Source organism: Diplotaxodon limnothrissa, linkage group LG5 (assembly GCF_057381915.1).
Source record: "Diplotaxodon limnothrissa isolate DT_005_m linkage group LG5, D_limnothrissa_male_GT1.1, whole genome shotgun sequence".
Taxonomy (NCBI): domain Eukaryota; kingdom Metazoa; phylum Chordata; class Actinopteri; order Cichliformes; family Cichlidae; genus Diplotaxodon; species Diplotaxodon limnothrissa.
The window spans coordinates 27,028,823-27,053,382 of NC_140600.1; the positions used below are offsets into that span (position 1 = coordinate 27,028,823).

A 24,560-nucleotide genomic window follows, 5' to 3' on the forward strand; every position below is an offset into this window, starting at 1 on the left:
GCCACAGCTGCATAAGACAGTATTTAAAACATAAGCTTAAGTCTAACCTTAACCAGGTGTTTGAGACATCCATCCTCCATCAAACCAGAATTATTTGCCATAAACAGATTTTTATTTTAACCATCTGTCTGTCAGGAACTTGCATTTACCTCATACAGAGAGAAGCAGCAGATTTAGACCTGCTGTAAAAAAGCAGATTATATCTAGGAGTATCTTAAGAATAGGGTGACCAGGTCATTTAAATTTCATCTCCCTTCTTCCACATTTTGAGACACTCTCCACATAGTTTGTTAAAGTTTACTAAAGTAAGCACGTGTTTCAGAGGAAACGTGTCTAAAAACCTTTCTGCTTATCAGACAGAACAGCAGTTTTAACACAAGAAAAAGGAAACACGACACAAGATCACAGAAATAAACATCAGCTTCAATTTATGCTTCTCAAAATCAGGGGAAATGCATTCAAATGACATGTCACATGATCGAAGTCAAACATGTGACCTAAAACTAAACATTTTTATCTTAACGTAGTTTACTGGGATCTGGCCACCCTACACGACACTTAAGTACTGACGATAAACACAATGTTTAAAAATTAAATATCATGTTAATAATGCTAAATGATAATATTGTAAATAATGGTGTAACTGTTTGTAGTTCAGCGTCTCACTGCACTATTTTGATTTTAATCAACTTCTTTCTTATAATTTTTGCAAATTTACAGAATAACTTAAAACTTCATTATTGCTACTTTTTCATATAAATACTCTTAGATTTCATCTCTTTATTTGTACATAATTTGGGTTTTTTGATGGCATGATGTTCCAGTCTCTTATCACACCTCTGTTGGTAAGAGACTTGTATCTTTTGGAGAAAAATCTACAAATTCAAGATGTCCCTGTGCCTCCAGGGCAGTGTAAATATTCTCGTAAAAGCTATTCATCGCTGCAGTGGTGTCACTATAGTTAATAATTAGCAAAGACATCTGTTTGAATAGCAAAATAATTCTCATACATCCTCATATGTGGGCGAACATTTTACTTTACAGCTTTATGTACAAAAAAAACTCCTCAGCTGCTACACTGTGGAATAAGAATAGCCCTCCATTAAAACATTGAAAGTTGTAAAATATTACTTTTTTTTAATACAAATATAAATTTTGCATGGTTGCCCAACAACCAGATGTCACAGGTTTATCCAACCAGTAAATTTTTTTTGTCTTTACAGTTGTCTGCTCAATAAAAAAGGCAAAATTCAAAGCATTTATAAAACAGCTGTTACATGATGGCAGGAAAACAAATCCACAAGCTTGCAAGTCCATTCAATGTTCCGATGATGTACAACGCAAACATAAAACAACTGTATGTGCCGACGTATGTAATCTCTTTCAGAAAAATTAGAGCGAGGCATATCAATTTGTTTTCTGAAAAATCAAACTGCCAAGTTGTTAAACCATTATTGCTTCTACGTTTTAGAAAATGTACAGAAATCTTTGAAATATCACAGATCATAGTGATGCAATCATAAAATTCAACATTTAGCAGGCTTTCTTCATTTCCATGTTTAATCATCGTGTGCTATGAAGGAGCTCTTGTTGCAGCTTGACTTTTAATATAAATTTTTAGCTTTATATCGATTTCTGCACAAAGCTTTTCATTTTGTAAATATGGGCTCTAAATAATCTGCCAGGTTAACTAAAGGTTACACTGACTCACTGCACCATCTTGTGATACAAAGTGGTATTACATAAAGGGCAGCCAGTTGAGATCTCTTTAGTCAAAGTGTTTTTTGTTCGCAATGTGTTCGATAGCTTTAACTCATTTTGAAAGGTCTGAGGCAAAACAAGCAAACAAACAAAAAGTCTCACAATAATTTAAACCTCCTAAAATTAAATATAATGTGAAGAATCAGCATCTGTGTATTATCCTGAGCAACCGTGACCACTATTATACATAGAAAGTTCATTGTTTGTTAGTCATTAGAATGAACACATTTTAAAGCACAGCAGTGCCATTTTTGAAAGCTCCACCCCCTCCCCAGCCATCTATCCATTTTCTGCCTCTTTTTTGGAACCAGCTCACAGGGCCAGCAGCCTCAGCAGAGTAATCTAAAACTCCCTGTCACCAGCACTTCTGGGGAGACACAAGTGTTCACAAGCCAGCTGAGAGACAATCTCTCCAGCGTGTCCTAGTTTGCACTGAGACCTCCTTCCAGTAGGACATGCCAAAGACGCCTCATCTAGGAGGTGCTCTGGAGGCATCTTACACCGATGAACCACCACAACTGCCTCCTTTCTATGTAGAGAAGAGCTGCTCTACTCTGACCAAGCTTCGCACCCTATAGCAAACTTCAGAGGAAGCTCACAGCTTGTATCTGCAGCCATCACTCAGTACTCACAACAGTGAGGGTAGAAATGTAGATAAGCAGCTTCAGTTTAACACCCAGTACCACAGCTGACTCCACACAAATCTGTTTGCCCAGCTCTGCTTCCACTCCACCCTCACTCCTGAACAAGAACACACAAAAACCCTCCAATTCAGGTAGCAACTTATTCCCAACCCACATGGGGCACTCCACCCTTACTGAGTCTCAGACTTCGTGTCATCCAAACTGCTCTACAATCAAGAATTTTTTTGTCAGGTGAATAAAACAGAACAGCTTCTATTTATCTTTATACAAGTTGATGATAATTTTCAGGAAAAAACTAAACTAAATATAGAAAATAAACCTTTTTAAAATCAAAACAACTGACAGTTTATTTCAGTTCATAGCAAGGACTTGAAAGTGCATTAAAATAATTGCTTAAAAGAGTTGTTTTGGCTTTTAAAAAGTTTATTTTTCTATGAACGATCTCGAGCGGAAACGGATACGGTTTGATGCTGCGATGAGAAACAAACGTTTAAGAATTGCGCTTTAAAAATGCCAAATCAAACATGTGGCGCCAACTGCTGCGGTGATCCCCCACTTTTATGACCCAGAGCCTTCCTTTCTTTCGAGACAGAAAGGAAGGCTCAAGCTTCAGTATTTCACAATAAAAGTCCATTCCACCATTTTAAATTTTTTTAAAAATATAAGAAATTAGAATATACTTCAAGTAAAAGTGTTAAAATGGCCAAATAACTTCTAAGAACAATTTGCAAACCCTTTAAAATTGAAGTCAATAAGATACAGGAATTACCTGATTATGACAGTGACACTAATCAGGAGAAAAGAAGAAAGTTCACAAACAACACGCAGAAAGTCAATCTCTCATTATTACCGATTATCATAAAACAATAATTATCTCTAGAAATCAAACTTTGGGGTCTAGCTCATATTTTTTGGTGTCCTCTCATTCATTCAAATGAAAAACTTTTTTTCCTTTTCATTAAAAAAAAAAAAAAAAAAAAAAAAAAAAAAAAACCCCGAACAGATATCTTATAAATTTGCATTTCTGCAAGTATTTTTCAAATGATCTATTTTTCTTTCTTGGTGGATACGGGCCTGTCGGAGGAGATTCTACATGATTTTACACAAGAGTGACACAAAACTTCAGATGTTAAAAGAACAAAGCAAAGCAAACAACAACAGAAAAACAAACAAATATAAAGACCATTCTGAATTTCATTTTGATAGGTCATGTAACGATCATGTGACATGGATAAAAAAAGATGACTGGCTCCTGCAGAGAGTTATTGCAGGGGTCGCTGGTGGTTAGTGCTGTGTGTGTTTTAGTAACATCACATTATAAAGCACTGCTTGGCTCAGCTTGTTTGCATAAAGGTGTGAGAAGGGCACACTGGTCCAATTATGGATGAAGTGCACTTCTTCGGGAAACTTTTTACATTTCCAGATTTTGTTCAGTTAGACTGCAGCGACCCACCATCAATGTTTAAAAACAAACAAACAAACAAAAAAAAAAATGTTAAGGAGGTAAAAACGTCCAGGGTCAAAGGTCAGTAAAAGTCATCTTCTTGTTGCTTGCGCACGCAGCCTCAGACTGTTCAGAAAATGCTATCAGGATCGAGCCCTCCAGGCTTTCTTCATGTAGTAATGTAGCAGTGATTAAAAAAAAAAAAAAAAGTAGCACTTTCTAAACACTTCCTGGTCGATCCTGGTTTGACTGGTCATCTTAAAAAAAAAAAAAAAATACCCACATGATCACTGACATGCTGTTTAGTCTGACTCATTGAGAGCTGGCACCCAAGTATGTGCTTTCCATCTTAGACCAGAGCAGATTTAAACTGGCACCCAGTCTGAGTGAAAGGGTCCACATCACCCTCACCTTGGAAACCGACTGGGAGGAGAGCCACCAAGCCCCCCCACCCAAAACTTTAAAACAAGCTTTAACTGGGGGTTAGTGTTGCAGCCTGCAGGGTTAGAGGTCAGAGCGTGGTGGGCTTGTGAAGGATGCCCTGCAGGTCCTCTGGTAAGGTCAGGATGACACCCTCGATATGGGCTCTCAGCTTCTCCAAGGTCCCGGGATGCACTGGTAACTTCTCCCTCTCTGCCTGAGTCTGCAGCAAAGAGCACAGTGAGACAAAAATGCTTCATTCAACAGGCTGAAGATGCAGCAGATGCAAGATACCAGGTGCATCAGCAGGGATTACTAACAAGCACAGCCATGTATGCTGTGTCAGTAAAAGTAAAGTAAAAGAAGGAGGAATTCAAGGCAGGGAGAAATTTTTTATTTTTTTTTATTTTTATTTTTTTTTTAAATTTGATGGACCTTGAGTTGAAGGTCATCTGCCCGAGAAAGAAGATGACCTTTAACCTGTCATCCTCCTGGGCGTGTTCAGGCAGCTTCCAGTGCCTGCATCCTGTTCTGACCATTTGCACTGTGTGTTTTGCAATTTCAGACACAGCTCAAACTTTACAGAGAATAGAACTTTACAAAGATCAATTTCTGCTTCAAGTGAACCTGAATGTCATGTTTTAAATCAGTTTTAAACTGCACAGCTCCCAGACCTGAAAGAAGCTGGGTTCCCACAGCTTAAGCCCGGTTAGATTTAAGACTTTGGCACTCCTCCTAAATTTATTTTAGTTTTTTTAAAAAGGCTTGTAATCATGAATGATGTCAGTTCTTCATTTCTTATGATACATCCATCGACCCATCCATGCAACACATAAAAAAAAGTTCTATGCTACGCACTCACTTCACTGCCTTATAAAACACTAGCACACACTTTAATCCAACAGATAAACCGGTCATGTTGCCTATGGTTCAGATTCAGTGCAGTTTTACAGTAGCTGAAGTTTCTCCCAGATATTCACATGCTTATTTAGCTTACTTAGCACCATGTTAGCATCACTTAACTCCTCCCAATAAATGACACCCCAGCCAGAAGACCTGTAGCCAGTGCAGTAATTATGGTGGATGTGCAGCATGTTGACACTGCACTGAATATTTAATGTAAAACAAAAAACCTAGTTTGGGGTGTATGTCATGTGTGTGCTGACTGAGAATGAACAGATAATGCAGGCACATTTTGGTTTTGATTTTTATTGGTCCGTGCCCAAAACCTTTTGACCTCAACATCTATTAACTTTGCAAGAAAAGAGAAAAGCTACAGGACTATTAGCTGTTGTGCTAGTAGCAGAGCCGTAGTTTAGCAGTAAAAGTACAGGAGGTTTTAGTAGAGGCAGTAATATTAAAGTTATAGACCATGAATCATCTTTACAGACCAGTTTGTCTTTCAGCTTCAGGACCAGATCGACTGTCTCCACCTCTGTGTGCTTCTGGATTCTCTTCTGGAGATCCTGCAGAAGAACAAATGACATGGAGATCGATAAAGGTGTCTGGGACTCAATTCAAGGGTACTCATTACATTTTATGACTCAATTCAACACTGATATTGTTGAATTGAGTCGATGTTGACTGATGGCCATTAAGATATACAGAGCTTTAGCCAATGGCATCACTTAACTACTTTCTAACATCCCATCTATGTAAAAACAGAAAATAATAATAATTATGCTCAACTTTATGTTCAGAGAGCCAAAGCCTCAGACCACTCTAAACACAGTTAGTTTAATCTTGAATTTGTATGATGCTTTGGATATTGCCTTTTCATGGTCCCTCAAGTTCCACCCACCTGCTGTTCAAACCTTGAGGAGCCAATCAGAAGTTAACTTAAAAGCATAAAACACTAAAATAATGTTTCAGACAGACTCAGCCCGATCTTTATACACTCCAAGCCTTTCTCCTCCTCACCTCCTCACACAGCGCTTCGAGGTGCAGGGCTTCCAGTTTCTGCGTCATCTCTTTCCTCCTGTTGCGGAACCAGCCGTCAAAGTTGGGAGACTTGAGGAAATGCCTTTAAATTTAAGAAGAGAAAAAAAAAAGAAAAAAGAGAGAGTTCATATGACACTCGGGATAGTCTGCATTCCGACAACATGTCAGTGATTCACTACTGACATCCTTTCAGTCTGTGTTACAATCAAACCATTCATACTTAACCCAGTAAAAACCTCTATGGCTTATGAACTTAAAAATACAGATTTCCATGTGATAAATTAACTTCTGCAGATAGATTTTTTTAATAAAGGCTTATGCCTGCACCTGTAGAGTCCTATCCAGTCTCCTTTCAGTCTGGACGTAAGCTGAGGTCCAGCTTTCTCCAGTGTCTTCATGAAGTCCTGCTGTATGAACGGTCGTAGCTGAGGAGGACTCTTCCAGGGACTGATGGACTTTTGGAGAGGCATCAGACTGGCCACGTACCGCTCCTGCACCACACGAACAAATCATTTTAGTTGAAGCCTAAAATGCTTATTGTCATTTGTAAAATTAAAATCACATATTTACAGCTTCATAGCCCGATGTATCAGAGTTAAATCCACTTCTGTGAAATCTTTCAAACTCAGATTCAACTCTAAAAAACACAGCATTCATTATAGAGTTCTTGGATCTGATTGGAGGATACCACATACATAAAGTAATTGGTTGTTACCAGTGGAATGATGAAGCTTTGTGTCAGTTCTAAGAAGTAGCGCCGAAGAATTGCATTCTGGGCTGCAGAGGGTCTCTTCTGTTGAACACCCTGCAAAACAAGAAAATACATAAAAATATTTCATATTTTCAATAATGAATAAGGGGATGCTTAAAAATGGGAAATATCTCACCTTCTGAAGCTGTTTGATGATTTCTTCATCTTTGTTGAGATACGGTTTATATGCAGTGTACACACCTACAGAACACACACACACACACACACTTATCAGACTGTTTTTTTAGTTATTGCGGGACCTCTTGCACAATTTGTCGGTGTGTGTGTGTGTGAGTGTGTGAGTGAGTGAGAGATTTCATGTAATATTAAAAAAAGTAAAAAATCTTTATAATACAGAAAAATAAATAGAATAAAAGGGGGATGTGAAATATCTACCGGGTTTAGAGTCCAGAGTTTTGAGGTTTTTCAGTTTCTTGACTTTCATCTGCTTGGCCATCTCTCCTGTGAGTGCCAGGTGGTGAAAAGAGTGATCAGACAGGTTGATATTTCTCCTCCATTTCAATACATCATTACCTACTTCATTAACACACTTTTTGCACAGAGACATCTTTTTGAACAGGTTTGAGACCCTGTATGTCTCAGTTTGCTGAAGCTGTAACGTTTACCTGCTTGTTTCATGTCTCCGATGCGGATGATGTGCGGCCAGTGCTGCAGCGTTTTTGCAAAAAAAGGATTGGTCACTCCTAGAATGACTGACGGCCTGCGGAAACACAGATTAATAACTTTTAACACCAATAAGCAGAAAACAATTTTCAACACTCAACAAATTTCTAACAAAGTAACTTCTGTTCATTGGCTCCCTTTTAAATTAGAATTTCAAACATCCTGAATGACCACGCCCTATCATCACTTTTTTCCAGCTGCTGTATGGAGTGGCAGCCTGTTCCAGCAGCTCCTGTTGCTATATTTAAAATTAATTTAGGGACTTTATTGCATGATTAAATTGATTTATTTTCCTTGCTCATTTTGATTTATTTGAAGGTGAAATAGATACTTTTTGTTTTACAAATCTACTCGTGGCAACAGACTCTTCACCAGCTGATCGCTCCACTGTCCACAAATTTATCCCAGCTACTAATACCAATGACACAACAGCATGGCGTCATTTTATTTTTACTTACGGAGCCTGCGTCCTGGTGGTGTACTCCTTAAACTCACTGTCATGAATGGTGAAGTACGGCCGGAAATCACTGCAGTAACGCAGAGGAGCAATGCAGCTGCAGAGGGGGAAAAAAAACATTAAAACATTTTCTAACATTTTTAAACTAGAGTGTTTACTGAACCTTCTGACAAATTTAAAAAAAAAAAAAAAAAGAAGAAGAAAGTAAATGTCAGTCTTAATATTTGAATTTTAATTTTTATAAGTTTTGGTACATCTGGCATTTTTGTGACTTTTTTCAACATAAAACACGTGAAGGCGACAGGATTAAGTTGGGGGGTTTTTATTAATACAATCACACTTATTTTGTAGACATCTCAAGTATTCACATTTTAAATATAATGCGCTTGGCCTAAACAAATCAGCATTTTACCGACGCATATGACAGTGTGCGTTGGATGAAAAACACCTGTCTGATCACTGTACAAACAGAAACATATGTAGACCGACTCATTTGCTGGACTATAAATTACACTTTATAACACATTTATAACAGGAAGACATGTCTAGGTGTCATACATCAAATTTTCCTGAACATGAAGACACAAAATTATATAAAAATTAGCTTTGGGTTTGTTGTTAAGTACTGGTCTATATATTATCCTGGCACAATAACCGCTGCTAACTTACCTGACCAAAGCTAGCACAGTATCAGATGACTCGGCTGGTGATGGCGCCATGACAACAAGTGCCTCCCCCAGCAACACCAACTCCCAAAGCATCTGGAGATGGAAGAAGACTGGATAGAAACACCTGGGGGGGGGGGACGACACGACAATGAGTGGAGTAAGTCTCTTTCCCACTGTTTGCAAACCAATTTCAAACCAAGTCAATTTTGGCAACGTCAAAGACACATGGCTGTGTTACATTCTCAGGTTGAACCTTGTTGAACTGCTAGATTTCAATTTTATTAATTTACCTCAGAACCTGAAGGTCTTAAAAGGTTTCAGCAGATTTGGTCAGGAGCACAACCACCAAGCTGGGTGATTAATATTCTTTTTTTACCTGAATACAGAATATGCTGATTTACACAGCAGAGCACCCAAAACAGTAACTCTGACCTTTTAATAATGGGCATGACTATTCATTTTGTCTGCACCTCCCCCACAGAGACACAAGGTAGAAGCAAGTTTTCAGAGACGCCAACTAAACACTGAAATCAACCCTCCTTGCGAAAGACCTGTCTTCACTTTCTCTCAGTGTTTTTGTTTTTTTTGATAAGCAGTTCTCCTCAGCTGAAGCATTAAGTGATATTGTTCTTGATTCAGTGACAGTACCATGATTAAGCAGCAGGTGGGGACAAAACATGTCCGAAGCAAGAAGAACACTGTGACAGAGGACTTAAATTTCTGTGTTAAGGCTACCCTGTAGGTACACGTTACACCTTAACCTGACGTGTACGTCCCTGGAAATTCACACCGATGCAGTTTGCAGCCGACTGGCTCGTTCAGTGCCACGCACCAGGTTTCAAACAGATCAGTGAGAGCATAACAATTATTACCTCGATGTAAGTTCAGCAATATAATGACACACATTTGTAACAAATGGATGGAGATCGCCTTTCTCGACTTATAAAATAGGGGCCCAAACATCAGATAACATACACCAAATACAATCCCAACATACATTATCATACCAAAGCAAGTCACTAAAAAAAATATCCAAAAATTACCTAAACAATCCTAACATATAAATAACGCTAATCCAATCTAGACATTGTCACACAACAATAATGGTAAAATACATAAAATATGCTGGCAGCACGGTGCAGAAAGAAGGTCCCGAGTTCGACTCCACCATCTGGGAGTACGGTGGAATTTCTGCGTGAAGTTCCTCCCACAGTGCAAAGAGATGCAATTATTGAGGTTAGGTTAACTGATGATTCTATAGGTGTGAATGACAGCTGGGATACACTCTAGCACCCTGATAAGCAGAAGAGAATGGATGGATGCCGGCGACCAAGACTTGCACGAAAAGACAGACTGGGACATGACAACAAGCAACTTAACACCAATCACAAGCTTCAATGTTGCAATGAGACTATTACGTAACATAGGTTGCATCTTAGGCTCTATAAAGATTTAGTCTAAATCAGCCTTGACCTGCAGGACTCACCTGAAGAGGTCCACTTCATGAATTGTTGGGAGCACAATGGACACCATGCTATCACTCTAAAACACAAAAACACACTTTCAGCTTTAATATTCACATAATGCTCAGTGTGTCATCAGACATCATACAAACAGACACTGAGTGTTTGTGCGCACGCGAGTGTAAGATCACCTGGGCGGATTGGACCAGCTGTGACGTTCCTGGTTTATCATAAGAGGTTGGGATGCGAACCTGCAGCACATAGCACAGATTTTCATCAGAGAAACAATGATAGACAACGACATTTGTAATTAGTGACGGCCTTTTCTAATTCTGTTTAGGTCCTTCTTACTAGTATTATCCACAGGCATATGGAAGAGTTTGTCCTGAAAAGAGGATCATGCAACTCTTAAATGGCTGAAGTCATGAAAGAGTGCATCTTTAGCAGCAGTTGGGAACATCATCTCAAAGATAGGAGCAAACCTCACTCCACATTATGTTTAGTGCAATCGTAAATTCATGAACTGAATCATCTGTAAACTTTGGAAACTTCTCTTTTTGGACTGGAAAAAATCTTTTTGCTTTGAAGTTTGTTTGAACTTTTACACAGAAACTATTTTTAGTTTCTTGTTTACAGTTATTTTTTTGTTTAAATACTACTAGCACTTTAATTTGTATTACTTAAATAATATTATTTATTTCATTTTTACTCTGTCATATTGAGAAATGTTAGAAATACATTTGATTATTTTCAAATTCATATGCTTCCTGGGTTTTTATTTTAATTTGCTGTGGGACGAGACAACAGGGTGATGGAGCATAGAACAGAAGGTCTGCCCACAGGAAGCGGAGATAAGAGTTACTGAAATAGTCGTTGTCTAATCGAGTAATTGAAGAAAATAATCTTTAGTTACAACCCTACCCTAGACTTACAACATTCATCCTTACAATAATCAAACTCGTTTCATAGTTTTACGAGCATGTCTGGAGTCATTGTAGCCACTGCTGTTGTTATGCTCCCTACCAGCAACCACGTAAAATTCAAAGACCCACTCTAATAACACGTTTTGATCATTAACAGTGAACGACTGCTGAATTAAAGCACTTTGAAATCAGATTTTTATTTTATTTTTTTTAAATACAAATGTATTAAAACACTCATTAAAGTGATAAACTTAACTAAACCAAACCTTCAGTCCCAGAACTGTACCAATTTGTACTCTTTAAAACAAAATAAAAGACATGAAGGACACAGAAGTAGTGAACCAACTTCAAAACATTGAAAACATTGAAGTTACCTCACTAAGCCCCTAAATGCTGCTTTAAAGTACAGGTTACTGCTGACTGCGAAGCATTCTTGTTCTACCTGAACAAGACTGCCTGATTAAACAAATATTTGCCTATCGTGGGAAATTGAATCGAGCCATCTTTAAAGTTATTAATTCGACCTGTTCTTTACCTGTCACGACATGTCAAAACTAAACATCTGCTGGTTTCAACTTAGTGCGTGAGTGTACCTTGAGGACTACACCCATGATAGGCAGCGTCAGGATTCGTCCAGGATGAGGCGTTGGCCAGCGATCGATGTCATTACAAGCTATCAAACACAACAACAATTTTGAATTAAAAAGGATCTTCTCTGAAAACAGAAAAAGGATTTATTTAAGTATACAGAAATAATTGGCTGCCTCTCTGATATTCTTCATCTTCTGTGGCAAGACAAGTTCACAATCATGGAGACTGGTCAGCAGCTACAGTCACTGCTTTCTGACTTGGCAAACCACTTGTGATTTACAATTCCTTAGTCAATGTGCAATCAAACTTTCAAAATAAGGGGATCATCCCTTACCAAATTAAAGATGGCATCATTGCCTTATACTGGTCGGTATTAATCTATAATCAACTAGAATCTACAATCCCTATAAATAGTTTCCAATTAGACATGGGTAAAACAGTGGGTTGGCCGACCCTCCATGGCTGCACCTGAGAGGTGGGAGTGCCCAACAGGACAACCCCTCTTTTAGTCCACACTGTCTCCACTTATAGTTCATATACTCTGGTCCGAATCAGCTGATGAGTTTGTAAACTTAGTTTAGAACTTTTTTCACATTGTTTGGTTTGGTGTTTTTTTCACATAAGGAACTCCAAGCAAGCCAAAATGCATCACTACAAACCATGTGAGTCTATGGGCTCAAATTGTGGTCATAAATATTTTGTACTTGTAAATCAGGATTTGTATGTGTAAAAAGAATTTGTGTGAGTGTAAAACAGATTTGTGTGTGGACTTAAAATAGGTGTGAAACTGCACTCAAGTTTCAAGTTACAAGTACGAATTTTGACCCTGTTTTCCTTTCATCTGATTGTGATTGACACGACATTGGCCAAATTTAACTATCCAAACAGAGAACAGATGGGTTTGGCTGTCGGAGGAGCGCTTTTTTGAACTGCAGGTCCTTGAAGGGTAATACAGTTTGAAGCTGGAGGATCTCTATGTAAATATCCGATAGAAGCTAGGTCCCCTAACTTTCAGTAGCTGTTGAAAGGATAAAGTTGTGGTATATCAGTGGTTAGAAATACCATTATTACTTTAGGATTAGTTTAACACAAAGTCAGGGCTTGCCTGGGACCATGGCTGTGAGTCACAGTGTGCAGCATAAAGGTACTTTCACATCAGACGCAGCATGTGCTGCTAATGCTAACTAAAAGCCAAGGATCCAGAATTTGTTGCACTGGCTGCTGGGCTCTGTGGGTTTTTGCAGCAGCTCTACCTGTACTAGATGCACCTGCTCATTGTCGTTTCTATCTCTGACTTTATGTCCTCTTCAAGAGTTTCTGTTTTTTTTGCTGGTTCTTCAAATATTCAATAAAAACATGTATGCTCATTAATAACGAAGAAAGCTTTGTAACTATCCCCACTAGTGAAGACTGTCATTTCCACAATACTGCCCCCCCCCCCCCCGGTCCGCAGCGCTGTTGGAAAGGCCCTGGAGGTCCCTGTATTAAGCACATAAACCTGTGACACAAAAATCACCAAACTGAGACCACCACAGACTGTTTTCCTTCGTGTTGATGAAGGAAAACACTGGGCTGGCATGTAAAAAGGCATTTATTCCCTTCAAGGACCTGAAGCTCCATAAAGAACCCCTCCAATAGCCAAACACACGTATTTTTTGGCTAAGTCCACACACAAATCTGGTTTTTTTTTTGTTTGTTTTTTTACACACACACACACACACACACACACACACACACACACACACACACATCCTGATTTACAAGTACAAAATATTTATGAACACAATTTGAGCCCATATGAATCCACTCACTGGCCAGGAGCAATGAGCGGAGCAACAAAAGTAAATACAGGAAGAAGGTGCTGTATTCTGGACCACTGGAGAACATGGAGAATTTACATTCATTTCACATCTAGCTGCTAGCCCCTACAGACCTTTGCACATCTGCAGTACCTTCCCACATTGAGAATACAAAGCATACGTGGTTATGGGATATTTTTTTAATCTCAAAATTGTAACATACACCTTGCATTTCGTTCGGATGATGGTCACATCACACCATAAACAAACAACTCTGGGGTTTATTCCTTCAAAGGGTCACAGTGCAGCTGTTTTGGTCTATACATAAGTCCAATTACTGTGAACTAAATGGACTAAACACCACAGGTGTGAAAACACACTTATCCACAATCCTCTCTTGGTTTTCTTGGTTATTTTGTTTTTGCAGCCATATCCAACTTTAGATACTTTTTCAATGAGACACCTTAGGTAGTACCGTTTACCATACTCTCACATCTCACTGCACCAATTATTGATTAGGTAATTTGACTGACTAATTAAACCCTATTGTGCGTGGGCTCTCCTTGTTTGTTACTAGCCTGGATGAAATTACTGAAAAGCAGTACTTCCAACACATATTAGATATTAAATACTAGAGACACTGACTTTAGAGGGAAAAACTTGCTCTAAGAGGACATTTCTATTTTGTGGTTTTTGGTTAATGAAAGTAAAGAAAAACAAACAAAAAACAAAAGCCGTTTTAGTCATTTTAAAATTATATTTATCTTTTTTTTACTATTTCTCTGAATTAGACAGTGACAGTTTGGTTTGGCTGTCAACATCTTAAATTGTTCCTTAGTTCTAAGTAAAACATCTTTTTCAAGTCTGACCATATCAATGAAATCTCATTTTGCTGTATTCTTGAAGTCCTCAAAACCTAAACAGACGAGAGGAAACTCATTCCTGAGAACAGATATAAAATACATGTCTTGTGATTAAATGTGCAACAAACTGGTTTCTCTAAACTTTGTAAGAGGCCAACCAAGCTTACGATGACATCTGATAAACTGAGAAGTCTCAGTACAGCGGACCTGCTGCCAAGCTGATACGTTGTGCCATAAAAATAAAAATGCTGAAACTAGATGTAACTAGGATGTGAAAGCACTGTAAAAGTGTGAACTAAGGACTGTGTAGTTAACTCTTCTGGACCACACGGAGCTGAGACAGGATTACACAAATGATTGCATACAGACAGGTAATCAAACTGACCAGCCTCCAGGCAGGGCTCCTGTTTCTCAAAGTATTCAGGAGCCATAATCTTCAGCAGCGAGTGGAAGAAGGTCACATAGGGCAGCTGACTGATCAAGACGAGAGACTGGAAAGAGACAGGCACAGCAAGAAAGAAAGAAAAAAGAAAAAAAAAAAAAGAGGGAATTGTATTTTCAGACATTTCATCAGTATGTAATTTTTTTTAGTGGTTTGATTTTGATTTTGTCTGAAAGATGTCAGAATATAGTGAGCCGACAATCCCTCATTTTGTCTAGTAATAGATTAAACCCCAAAGAGCAAATAAAAACTGCAAATAAAAACTGAGAATCAAACCCAAAGCTTGAACTAGTATATGCTCGACATGGGCCTTTGTTTCTTATTTTAACCCTCTGTATACCTGCGGTCATGATAAAGTATAATGTTACATTTGCACCACATTAAAAAAGCCTTTTGAAATAGCGTCGGGTAAAAATAAATCATTTTAGATAATTATATATATCAAATTTAACATGCATGCAGTTTTTCTATCAAGGAGAGCACTAATACAGTTAATCACAATGTAACCTTGCCTGAAGTGGGAGTACTACTATTGTAAGCCTAAAATCATAACCAAAAGGTGTTGCTGAAACCATTTAATCTCTGAAATATGGAGAAAAAAAAAATCGCTTAAAACCATTATAAATCCTATTGTGGTAACAGGAAGCATAATCTCTCTCAAATTTTTTAACACAGTGCATTGTGTGCTGGATCCTTGTTCATGCTTAAGTTTTCTATCACCGGCTGCATTTAGTCCTCCTGCAGTTTGACACTGACCTTCTGGAAGTATCCTCTCTTCAAAGATTTGTCTCGCACCTGACGGAAGTACACATAACCATAGTAATGGCCCTGCTCCCTCTGTCTCACACACACACACACACACACACACACACACACACAGCAAATTATCAGTTCACAGATTCTTATTTTACTCTCAGCACACAAAACTCTACACTGTGCAGTTTATGTGCCTACAGAGCTGTGTGTGTGTTAATGAGCGGTGCCTAACCTTCAGACAAGGTGGCGCATCTCTGTCAGTGGTTTCCAAGAAGCAGCCAAGTGACGTCTTCCTGTTGGAACCCTGCCGGAACCGGAAGCAGAACTGTGTGTCACCAAGGCAACCTGGAAAAAGAGGGCAGAGCAATGACCGATTGTCACCCACAGTAAACAAGAGACATTTTAAGACCTGAATAAAAACATATGGGAGAAAATCAGCAAACACAGGAAACCAATCATGTTTTTGTGGTGATGCATGGGGTTTAATTTAATTAAGCTTAAATAAACGTTTGTTTATAAAATATCCAGACAGCCACCCGGATTTAATCCAAGATGGCTGCAGTGTTTAGAGGATTTCATTAAAAGCCCAGCTTATCCCAGCTTCCAAACACTATGCAGATAAACATGGTGAATACATATAAATATGGATGTATATTCCAGTATTTTCTAAGATCAGACTAGCATATAGAACCAAAATATACATAAGCTGGGGAAAAAATAAAAATCACTTCATAAAGACACATTAGCAAAGGACTGCTACAAAACTTTAGGAACATTCAAAAACTTGTACTAAATTATTCTTTAAACCCAAGTCTCTTGTGTATGAAAATCAAAAAATATACAACTTAATTTGTTCTGAAGAAGAAAAACTGCACTGTCCTCAGCTAACTTTAAACTAAGATTATAAGTGTGATCATAAATAGATTAAAAAAAAAAAATCACCTTTGAGAAACAACAAAAACACTGCAGAATCCACCACAACCTATTTCTGTACACATCTGCATTGTGCACACCTGTAAAAATAAAGAATTAAAAAATGTACGCTGCAGAAAAATGTGACATCGATGAGCACTGGTCAGCTCTTCTAGCCTGCATCCTCTGGTCTTTTAGGCAAACAGGAAGAGGAAAACGAAAGAAAAAAGGAAACAGGAAGTCCTGCATAAGCCATGAACCAGAAGTTAACCTCAGCAGGAGGTCAACACATCTTTAGACAGAGAAAATGAGCTTTAGGACATTCAAAGAAAGACAAACACTTCAGCTCAGGCTGGTAGACTTAAAAGCATTCCACTTCATAAGTCACGCATACATAAGCACACACTACCAGGAGCACCAGAAAAGGACAGCCAAGACTCCATGACATCATTCAGTCGGGTTGCATTCAAGACCACACAGCATGAAAACAGGCCACTGCTGCCGGACCACAGCTCTGAATTAATTTTGAGTTTCTAGTCACTCAAACACAGTCCGAATACTTCTGTGTACTTAAAGAAAGACTTTAAAGCTCTTTGCTTTATTTTCCACAAATCACATCAGTCCCCTTTTAACAACAAGTTGACCAATGCCACGTAGAGTTCACAGGACAGGCAGCATCAGAATTAAATACGTTTTTACAAATGACTTGACTTTTTACCCCCCTCCCCCAGTACAGATGAAGAAGAGGCAGGTCTGAGCATCTCCACTTAAATTGCTGCTTGCTCGGCCTGGAAGGAAACGGATGGAGGTAGTCGCACAAATGTAGAGCAACCTTACATCTGATCCGATTACTGGCCTATTCATTTATGCACAATAACTTGTTTTATAAAGCTCTATTGGGTATGAGACGCATGAAGAGTCAGCAGTTTCCAAATAAAGAGCACAAAAAAAATATTCATCTGTCACCATTTATTCTGAATTCCCAAAGTGGATTAATGACAAATTATGCCAAATCTGTTCAGGATGTAAGGCTAAATTATGGACGACACACACACAGAGAAAGAGAGCTGCAGTTCCTCAGTTTAATGTCTCTCTCCCCCTTTCTCTCTGACAAACACCTACAGTGAGAGATATATATAGCAGCCCTGTAAGCAGTCTGTCCTAATCCTGTCTTCAAACTGAGGGCAGCAGGCTCCTTTAGCTTCACCCCCCTCTGACTCAGTAAACTAAAACACACACCTGCGGGCAAACACACAAAGCCACAGTGGTGTTTGTACATGGGTGTGTGGTGAGTGCGCTAACCACTATACCGTAATCTATCTTACATTTAATATTTTAGTAATTTAAAAAAAATCTAAGAGTATCAGTGAAAAAGATACTGAAGTTACCAAAAAAAAAAAAAAAAGAATAAGTAAAAAATTTTATGACTTAATGCTGTTCAGCTGATATCCATCCACCTACAGTTACTTCTCCAAATATTTATGGACCTATGCAGTGGATTTCAAACAATCAAGATGTGACTGAAGTGTAGACTCTCAGCTTTAATCCAAAGTGTTTAGAAGGAGTATTGCATTAACTACAGGAATGACTGTTTAGGAATTACAACCATTTTTATACACATCCCACACAGAGTTGGAAAGAGCTGCACCTAGCATTACAGCCAACACCTTGTATAAACTAGGTCTTTTCAAGCAGCACCCAACCAGATGTTAGCAAATTTTTCCATCACTGATGAAAAATCTGAAAGCTGTTAAAACAAAAACAAAAAAAACAATAATGTAACGTGTCTCTCTCATGACTACAGAGGTGCAGAAAGAGTGCCTATTTTGTATAGTATCTAGTTTGCAAATCAAAAAACGTGCAGTGCGTGAGCTCTTCTGATGAGGATGTGCGTGTATTTGTCCGTTTTAGATGACCTAGTTCAGGCCACAGATTTTATCCGCCATGCTTTGGTTCAATAACATGTGACAGTAACGGTACTTAATTATGTCATCAAGCCTGTCAAACTGTAGAATGGTTCTGAAAAAGCAACGAGGCAAAACTGGATCTTGATTTGCATTAGAACCAGCTCCAGCCCCAGTTTGGTGGATGCGAGATAAGAGAAAAAGGCTGAAACACAAACTCACCTGAGTTGGAGTCAGGGAATGAAAGGTAGCAGATGCTTGTTTTCTGAAAGAACAGCAAATATTTAGTTTATGTCCTTACCTCTTTTATTACATCAGCTCAGGTTTACATACCCATACTAGGCTTTGCCTGCCTCAGAATGGGCCTTTGTGAATCAATCCATCAACATGTGATGCTTTTTAACATGTCGATAAATGTTCCAAAAACAAACCTTTCTTTAAAAAAATAAAGAATAAATTCAGTGTAACTCACCTCTTTCTCCGACAGTTTGGAATGATGAGGGTAAATGACCTGAAAGAGAAAAAACAAACAAACAACACTTTACCCAAAGAAGAATCTCACAAACGCACAACTGAAAACTTTGGTCAGCCTCTATTATGTGCTGTGCTTATGTTGTTAAACTGTAAAAAGAACTGGAAAACTGTAATACAATGCAAGGATGTTATAAACTGATTTTAATGTGACTGAGAGACAAAGATAAAAACTAAAACATAAAAGTTAAATTATGTTTTACAATGAAGATTTCTTACACCATAAAAATAAATAAATAAATAAATAAATACAACCCAATAAAAACCCACAAACACACACAGAAGTGAGCAAATTCAATCAAATAATTTTTTTAAACTACTGAATAATGTTAATTGTTTACACAATACACACAATTTTTGTAGTTCTAAGTGTTCCCATTTTAAGCACTTAAAAAAAATAGCTGTACTTTTACAATTTTAGATTTCCTTTAGTATAAAAACAATCTACAGTGTTTATATTTTTCAAACTAGAAATGTATCAATGACAACATTTTGGTTTAATACTTGTGTTGAGATTTGTTTTAAAATGTTTTATTAAACATTTTAAAACAAAACTTTTATAGTCCTTTCAGTTTTTCATGGCAAAATTTGTTAATATTTGCCCAGTTAAAAAATGTATCTTGCATTTATCTAAAAGTTTAATATTGAACTTTATCTATAGTCAAGTTAGAGGTGGGAATCACCAGACACCCCTCGATACAATATTAACAAAATATTTCTCTCAAAATATGATACTGTTGCTATTTTTAACATTTTGTGATGTGCTGCATTTTCACAACATATATTGCGAATTATCACTTTTTTAAAAAACAGCAAATTATCTCCTTAAGTTAAACTTTGTCAATATTTATATTTTATCTAATAAGATAACGTTATCTTCAACTACACCAAAATGGTCATTAGAACCACTCACAAATGTTGCTGTAAGTCAGAGTAAGCCTGCTATCAGTCTGTGATTGAATGAGGTCAAGTTGGCAATTACATGCAATCTGTTTCTGATAATGCACAATTAACTGTTATACACCATCAAAAATCACATCTGTTAATGTCTACCTAGACAGAAATTAATATTCAACTATTATAATTGCTCTTAACCAGCTAGCAGCTAGTTGAGTTGAGTCCCTTCCAGTTGTGCTCGTTGACAAAGACTCATTCAGAGCAACAGCAGCATCTTCAGAATCAGAATCAGAATACTTTATTCATCCCGAGGGAAATTAGGGGTTACAGCAGGCAGCACGCTAATGGCGCATGCACACTCACAAAGGAACCTTCTGACCAACTTTACACAAACATTGGCAATCATTCTGCATTTATAAATTAGACAGCAATTATTTACATACCTTCGACAGTCTCTCTGACAGCGATTTTCAGTCAGTCCAAGTCAGACTGCAACTGTCTGCAGAAAGGATGCCTCCTGAACTGCTTAGCTTTGTCAAGCTAAGTGTGTCCAGTGGTTTTGGTTGAACCAGTTTAATGTTAAGTTTGTTCAGCTAATGTTACCTCAGCACGGTGAAGCATGAAATGAGCCATCTTGTTCATAGTACTCCCAGAGTATTTTAAATATTTAATTTAAAAATCAGTATCTGGTATTCCTATATCATTACAGTATCGTGATACTATGCTGTATTGATTTCCCCCCACTACTAATTCAAATCAAGTAAAATTTTGATATACCCATTAAAAAACAAACAAACAAATATGCTGATCCATGTGCTGCACTGCTGATAGTACTGCTGATGAATTTACCGTACTAAGTACTATATCCAATTAGTAAATCAAAATGATGAAATGCTCTGTAGTCTTAGTGTAGCTCAGTCCCCTGGAGAAAGTGAAACAGAAAGACCTGAAGAAGTCTGAATCTGCATAGTTGTTTTTCATTTAAACATTGTTATCAGGTAACTGATTAATGTGTGTTTCTATAACTCCTGTGAGGTCAACAGGTGTTGGGGAATTTTTTAGCCTTTGTGACTTCAGTAGGATTCAAAACATTTGGGTACCGTTTTAAGTTGAATTATTTTTTTTGTTTTTTTTTTAAATATGCAACTTTCTGCAAAATACGTCCATTTGAAGTTATAGCCTGAGTGATGCAGTGGCTGCTGGGACGGACTAACTTCAGCTAAGGACACCAAACACGCTTCCCCGTAAGCTCGGCATTGTCATAAAGTGATCCTACAGTAAAATGTTCTGCTAGTTTTGTGAAGCGCGTGTGTACTCGTGTAATCATTGTTAAATCAAAGAGTGGCAAAATGAAAGCAGCTAATGAAAGTGATTTGTTCACTCCCCTCCAAGAATTAGCCCAAGCCTAAAAAACTGCTAACTTAGACATTTGTAGCCTCACTGAGTTTAACATGACCCCGCTGTCCCCGGCGGATACTTTTGTCTCACCTCCACCGCCTGTCCGAGCTCCAGGTCGAAGCCGACCACACAAATGCAGTGCAGCCAGGCGGAGAAACGGTCCCAGGGCAGCAGAAGAGCCTCCTCCGTCTCCTCGTCGCCTCCAGGCCCGGGGGGTAGCGTTATTTCCTCCGCCGGGGAGATGCTGCTAGCGTCCTGGTCGTCCAGATCCTCCGACTCTTCGACCGGCTCCCCCAGCTCCTCCGGGCCTTGCAGAGCCATAGCTACGGCCCGACACCGGACACAGAGATGCTCTGAAGAATGTTAACCGTTTCCTAAATATGTTTAATGGTATTTCAGGCCAACTTGTCCGCAGGTAACAACAGGAGACAAGGAGGGTGCAGAAAGTAGCCACTTAGCTTCCAATTAGCATTTCAGCAGCAACGTATTACGTTCTTTGTGCAACGTCATCACGCACAAACGTCCCTGAGCTGACTTCTACATGCCGTATTAAATAATCCATATAAAATCAATAAACAAATAATTACGTAGTTGTTTTTAATATTTGGTCTAATTTTTTCCAAATGGTTTGCACACAGACATAAAAAGAAATTTTTAAAAAGACATAAAACAGGATAGAAGAGATTTTTCTTTTCAAATCAAAGCTTTTAAAATCAAAATTATGAGATCCAAAGTCAAACATTAGACCTGCTAAGTCACAGCATAACCTAGTTAAGGCAAAAAATTCAAAGCTAGTAAACCTAAATATAAACCTAAACTATATGTAGAAATTAAGAGATGTTTATGAGATTTTAAAAAATTATTTATTTATGTAGCAGTTTTCAAAAATAGAAGTCACAAAGTGCTTTATACAGATAATAATCTAAGTAAGAGGTGTCAAACATGGCCCAGTGGCCAAACCCAGACACAGGCTGACAACAGGTGTAGTTCAACACACTGTAAAGTGCAAGCGATGAAGTCAGTGGTTATCACAGTGTTTCAGTAGCAGAAATTCAATGCTCCTCATTTTGATACCAGATTGGTTTCATCTTTCTTAAGATCTTGGTAGTGGCTCAGCTGGGTGTTTTCAGATTGTACTTGAACTGGCTCAGAAACACTCCTGGTCTAAGATAAGAGATACAGCTGCAAAATTTAAAATACTACGAATACACGAAAGACCTATGACAGTATATGCAATTGATTAAGGGGAACATCTGCACCATATATTAAAATGCAATAATAAAAAAAAAGCTAAACGTCTTTGTTTGTTTGGTGTATTTTTTTTCTAAATAAGCTGTAAGATGTACATTGGCAGGAACCTTGGGTAAAATCCAAAAAGTTCTTTTGTTTGATTGTTGTTTTTGTGCAAATTAACTTTGTATGTTTTGCACATATTGGGCTGAAATAAACAATTTTAGCAAGAGGCAGATGACTGAAGAAAATAAGTGAGAGAGGAGGACAGATAGAGAGAAAGATAATCAGGAAGTGCATAGGACCGGTAAGGAGGAAATGAAGGGAGCGATGAAGAAAATTAAGAGTGAAAAGGCAGTTGGTCCAGTGACATACCTGTAAAGGAATGGTGATGTCTAGGAGAGAGAACAGGGGACTTTTTAACCAGACTGGTTAACACATTCTTGGAGAGTGAGAGGATGCCTGAGGAATGAAGGAAAAACTTTATTTCTTTTCCATTTGACATTAGAATTGACGAGATTAAAGGAACACCTCAGGCTGAGATGGTTTGAGCATGAGCGGAGGGCAGATGTTGGATATACTATGCAAAGGATTTTGAAGAAGGAGCTTCCAGGCAGGAGGAAAAGAGGAACAGCACAGAGAAGGTTCATGGGAGTAGGCACATGCAGGGGTTGGTGTGACAGAGAAGGACACTGCAAACAGGAAGAGATGGAGGCAGTGAAGTGGTAAATTGGGGTTATATATTTATACTCCTTACACTGAGACAAAACATACAAAGCAGGTCCTCTATACCATGGCTCTGAAGAAGTGTTTTTTGTCTGCTATGAATGTAAAGGAATTGTTTTTGGTGAATGACATAATTGCAGAAATTAGCAGTAATAAAAACACTGAAAAAATGTCTTGATGCATGCTTAGTCATCCAGGTAAGTAAATCCCAAAAGGTTGATTCTGTTCATCTGCGCGTAGCGTTTTCAGTGGAGAAATGTTTCATCACTCATCCAAGTGACTTCTTCAGTCTCAGCTGACTGCAGGTTTCCCCAACCTAAACAGTACATTTGGACAATGACTGAAACTAGCTCATTCAATGAACAATGGACTGTGAGGCCAGTTCCTTGAGCATTAATATGCAAGTTTCTATGACCATTGATCAACAACCACTGATCAAAGCCCATTGATGAATTGAGTAGGTGGTCAAATGATTCAGTTGTACCACTACAGACCACCTGTAGATAGACATGTTGATGATTAAGATCATTTTCATATTACTATATACGATAATATATTCCTTAGTGACACCTGCTGCTGGCAGCGCTAGCTACAGTTCATTCTTTGTGATCTGAACTCCCCCACTCCACCACCTCCCCCCCACACACATCCACATTGCTAAGTATAACTCCCATCACTGAATGAATCACGTCTTCAATTACAGCCTGACTCTGAAGGCAGTAAATCAGCTTTATCTAAATCCTTTAATAGCTCTATCACCGAGCAAGCAGATGGATGAACCAAACTGCAAACAGAGGGCACAAACAAACCTTGGTGGCCTAAGTTGTGATGCAAATTAGTCTACTTATGGGTAAGAATAGTAATCAAGTCAATAAGATATTTTTCCACAAAATGAGCAGTACTGGATTTCAGTAAAGTAATGCAAATTTAAACCAATTCATACTAAATGACTTGGTTTTAATTGTTCTTGCATTTTATATCTTGAGCCACAGAAAACAGTATTTGATCTGTCACTAAATAAATGTAAATGTACATTGCTTTTTTACATACTTTATTGTCATATGTTTAGTTTTTTAACACAATTATTCTTTTTTCGTGTTTTATTATGATTTTTTGTAATTTTTGCTCCCATTTTTCTATTGTATTTTTTTTTATAAATAAAGTATATCTTATCCCAAGAAAAAAAAAACATAACGAAACAAAACGAAACACCTGTGCATACTAAAGAGCTAAGTTATCAACTAAACAGAAAATAAATTAATAAAAAAAATCCAAAGTCCAAGTGAGGCCTTTTTGGGGATGTTCAAATATCACATGGTACAAACATGTAAGTTATAATGAATGTAATAGTTATA

The 24,560-nt window shown here is 38.0% G+C and overlaps 1 protein-coding gene across 1 annotated transcript; it reads right to left on the reverse strand.

Moving 5' to 3' along the window:
* Positions 1 to 3,407: 3,407 nt before the first annotated feature.
* On the reverse strand, positions 3,408 to 21,714 carry dennd6a (DENN/MADD domain containing 6A). Its single transcript, XM_085354436.1, has 19 exons — positions 21,340 to 21,714; positions 18,896 to 18,934; positions 18,646 to 18,688; positions 15,840 to 15,952; positions 15,608 to 15,688; positions 14,795 to 14,900; positions 11,750 to 11,829; positions 10,425 to 10,484; positions 10,257 to 10,312; positions 8,772 to 8,894; positions 8,104 to 8,199; positions 7,588 to 7,682; positions 7,358 to 7,423; positions 7,098 to 7,162; positions 6,926 to 7,015; positions 6,538 to 6,701; positions 6,190 to 6,292; positions 5,661 to 5,735; positions 3,408 to 4,492 (listed from the first exon to the last, which is right to left on the reverse strand). The coding sequence occupies exons 1-19, from the start codon at positions 21,568 to 21,570 to the stop codon at positions 4,361 to 4,363; spliced, it is 1,818 nt and encodes a 605-aa protein (XP_085210562.1). The 5' UTR covers positions 21,571 to 21,714; the 3' UTR covers positions 3,408 to 4,360.
* Between the last annotated feature and the right edge of the window lie 2,846 nt (positions 21,715 to 24,560).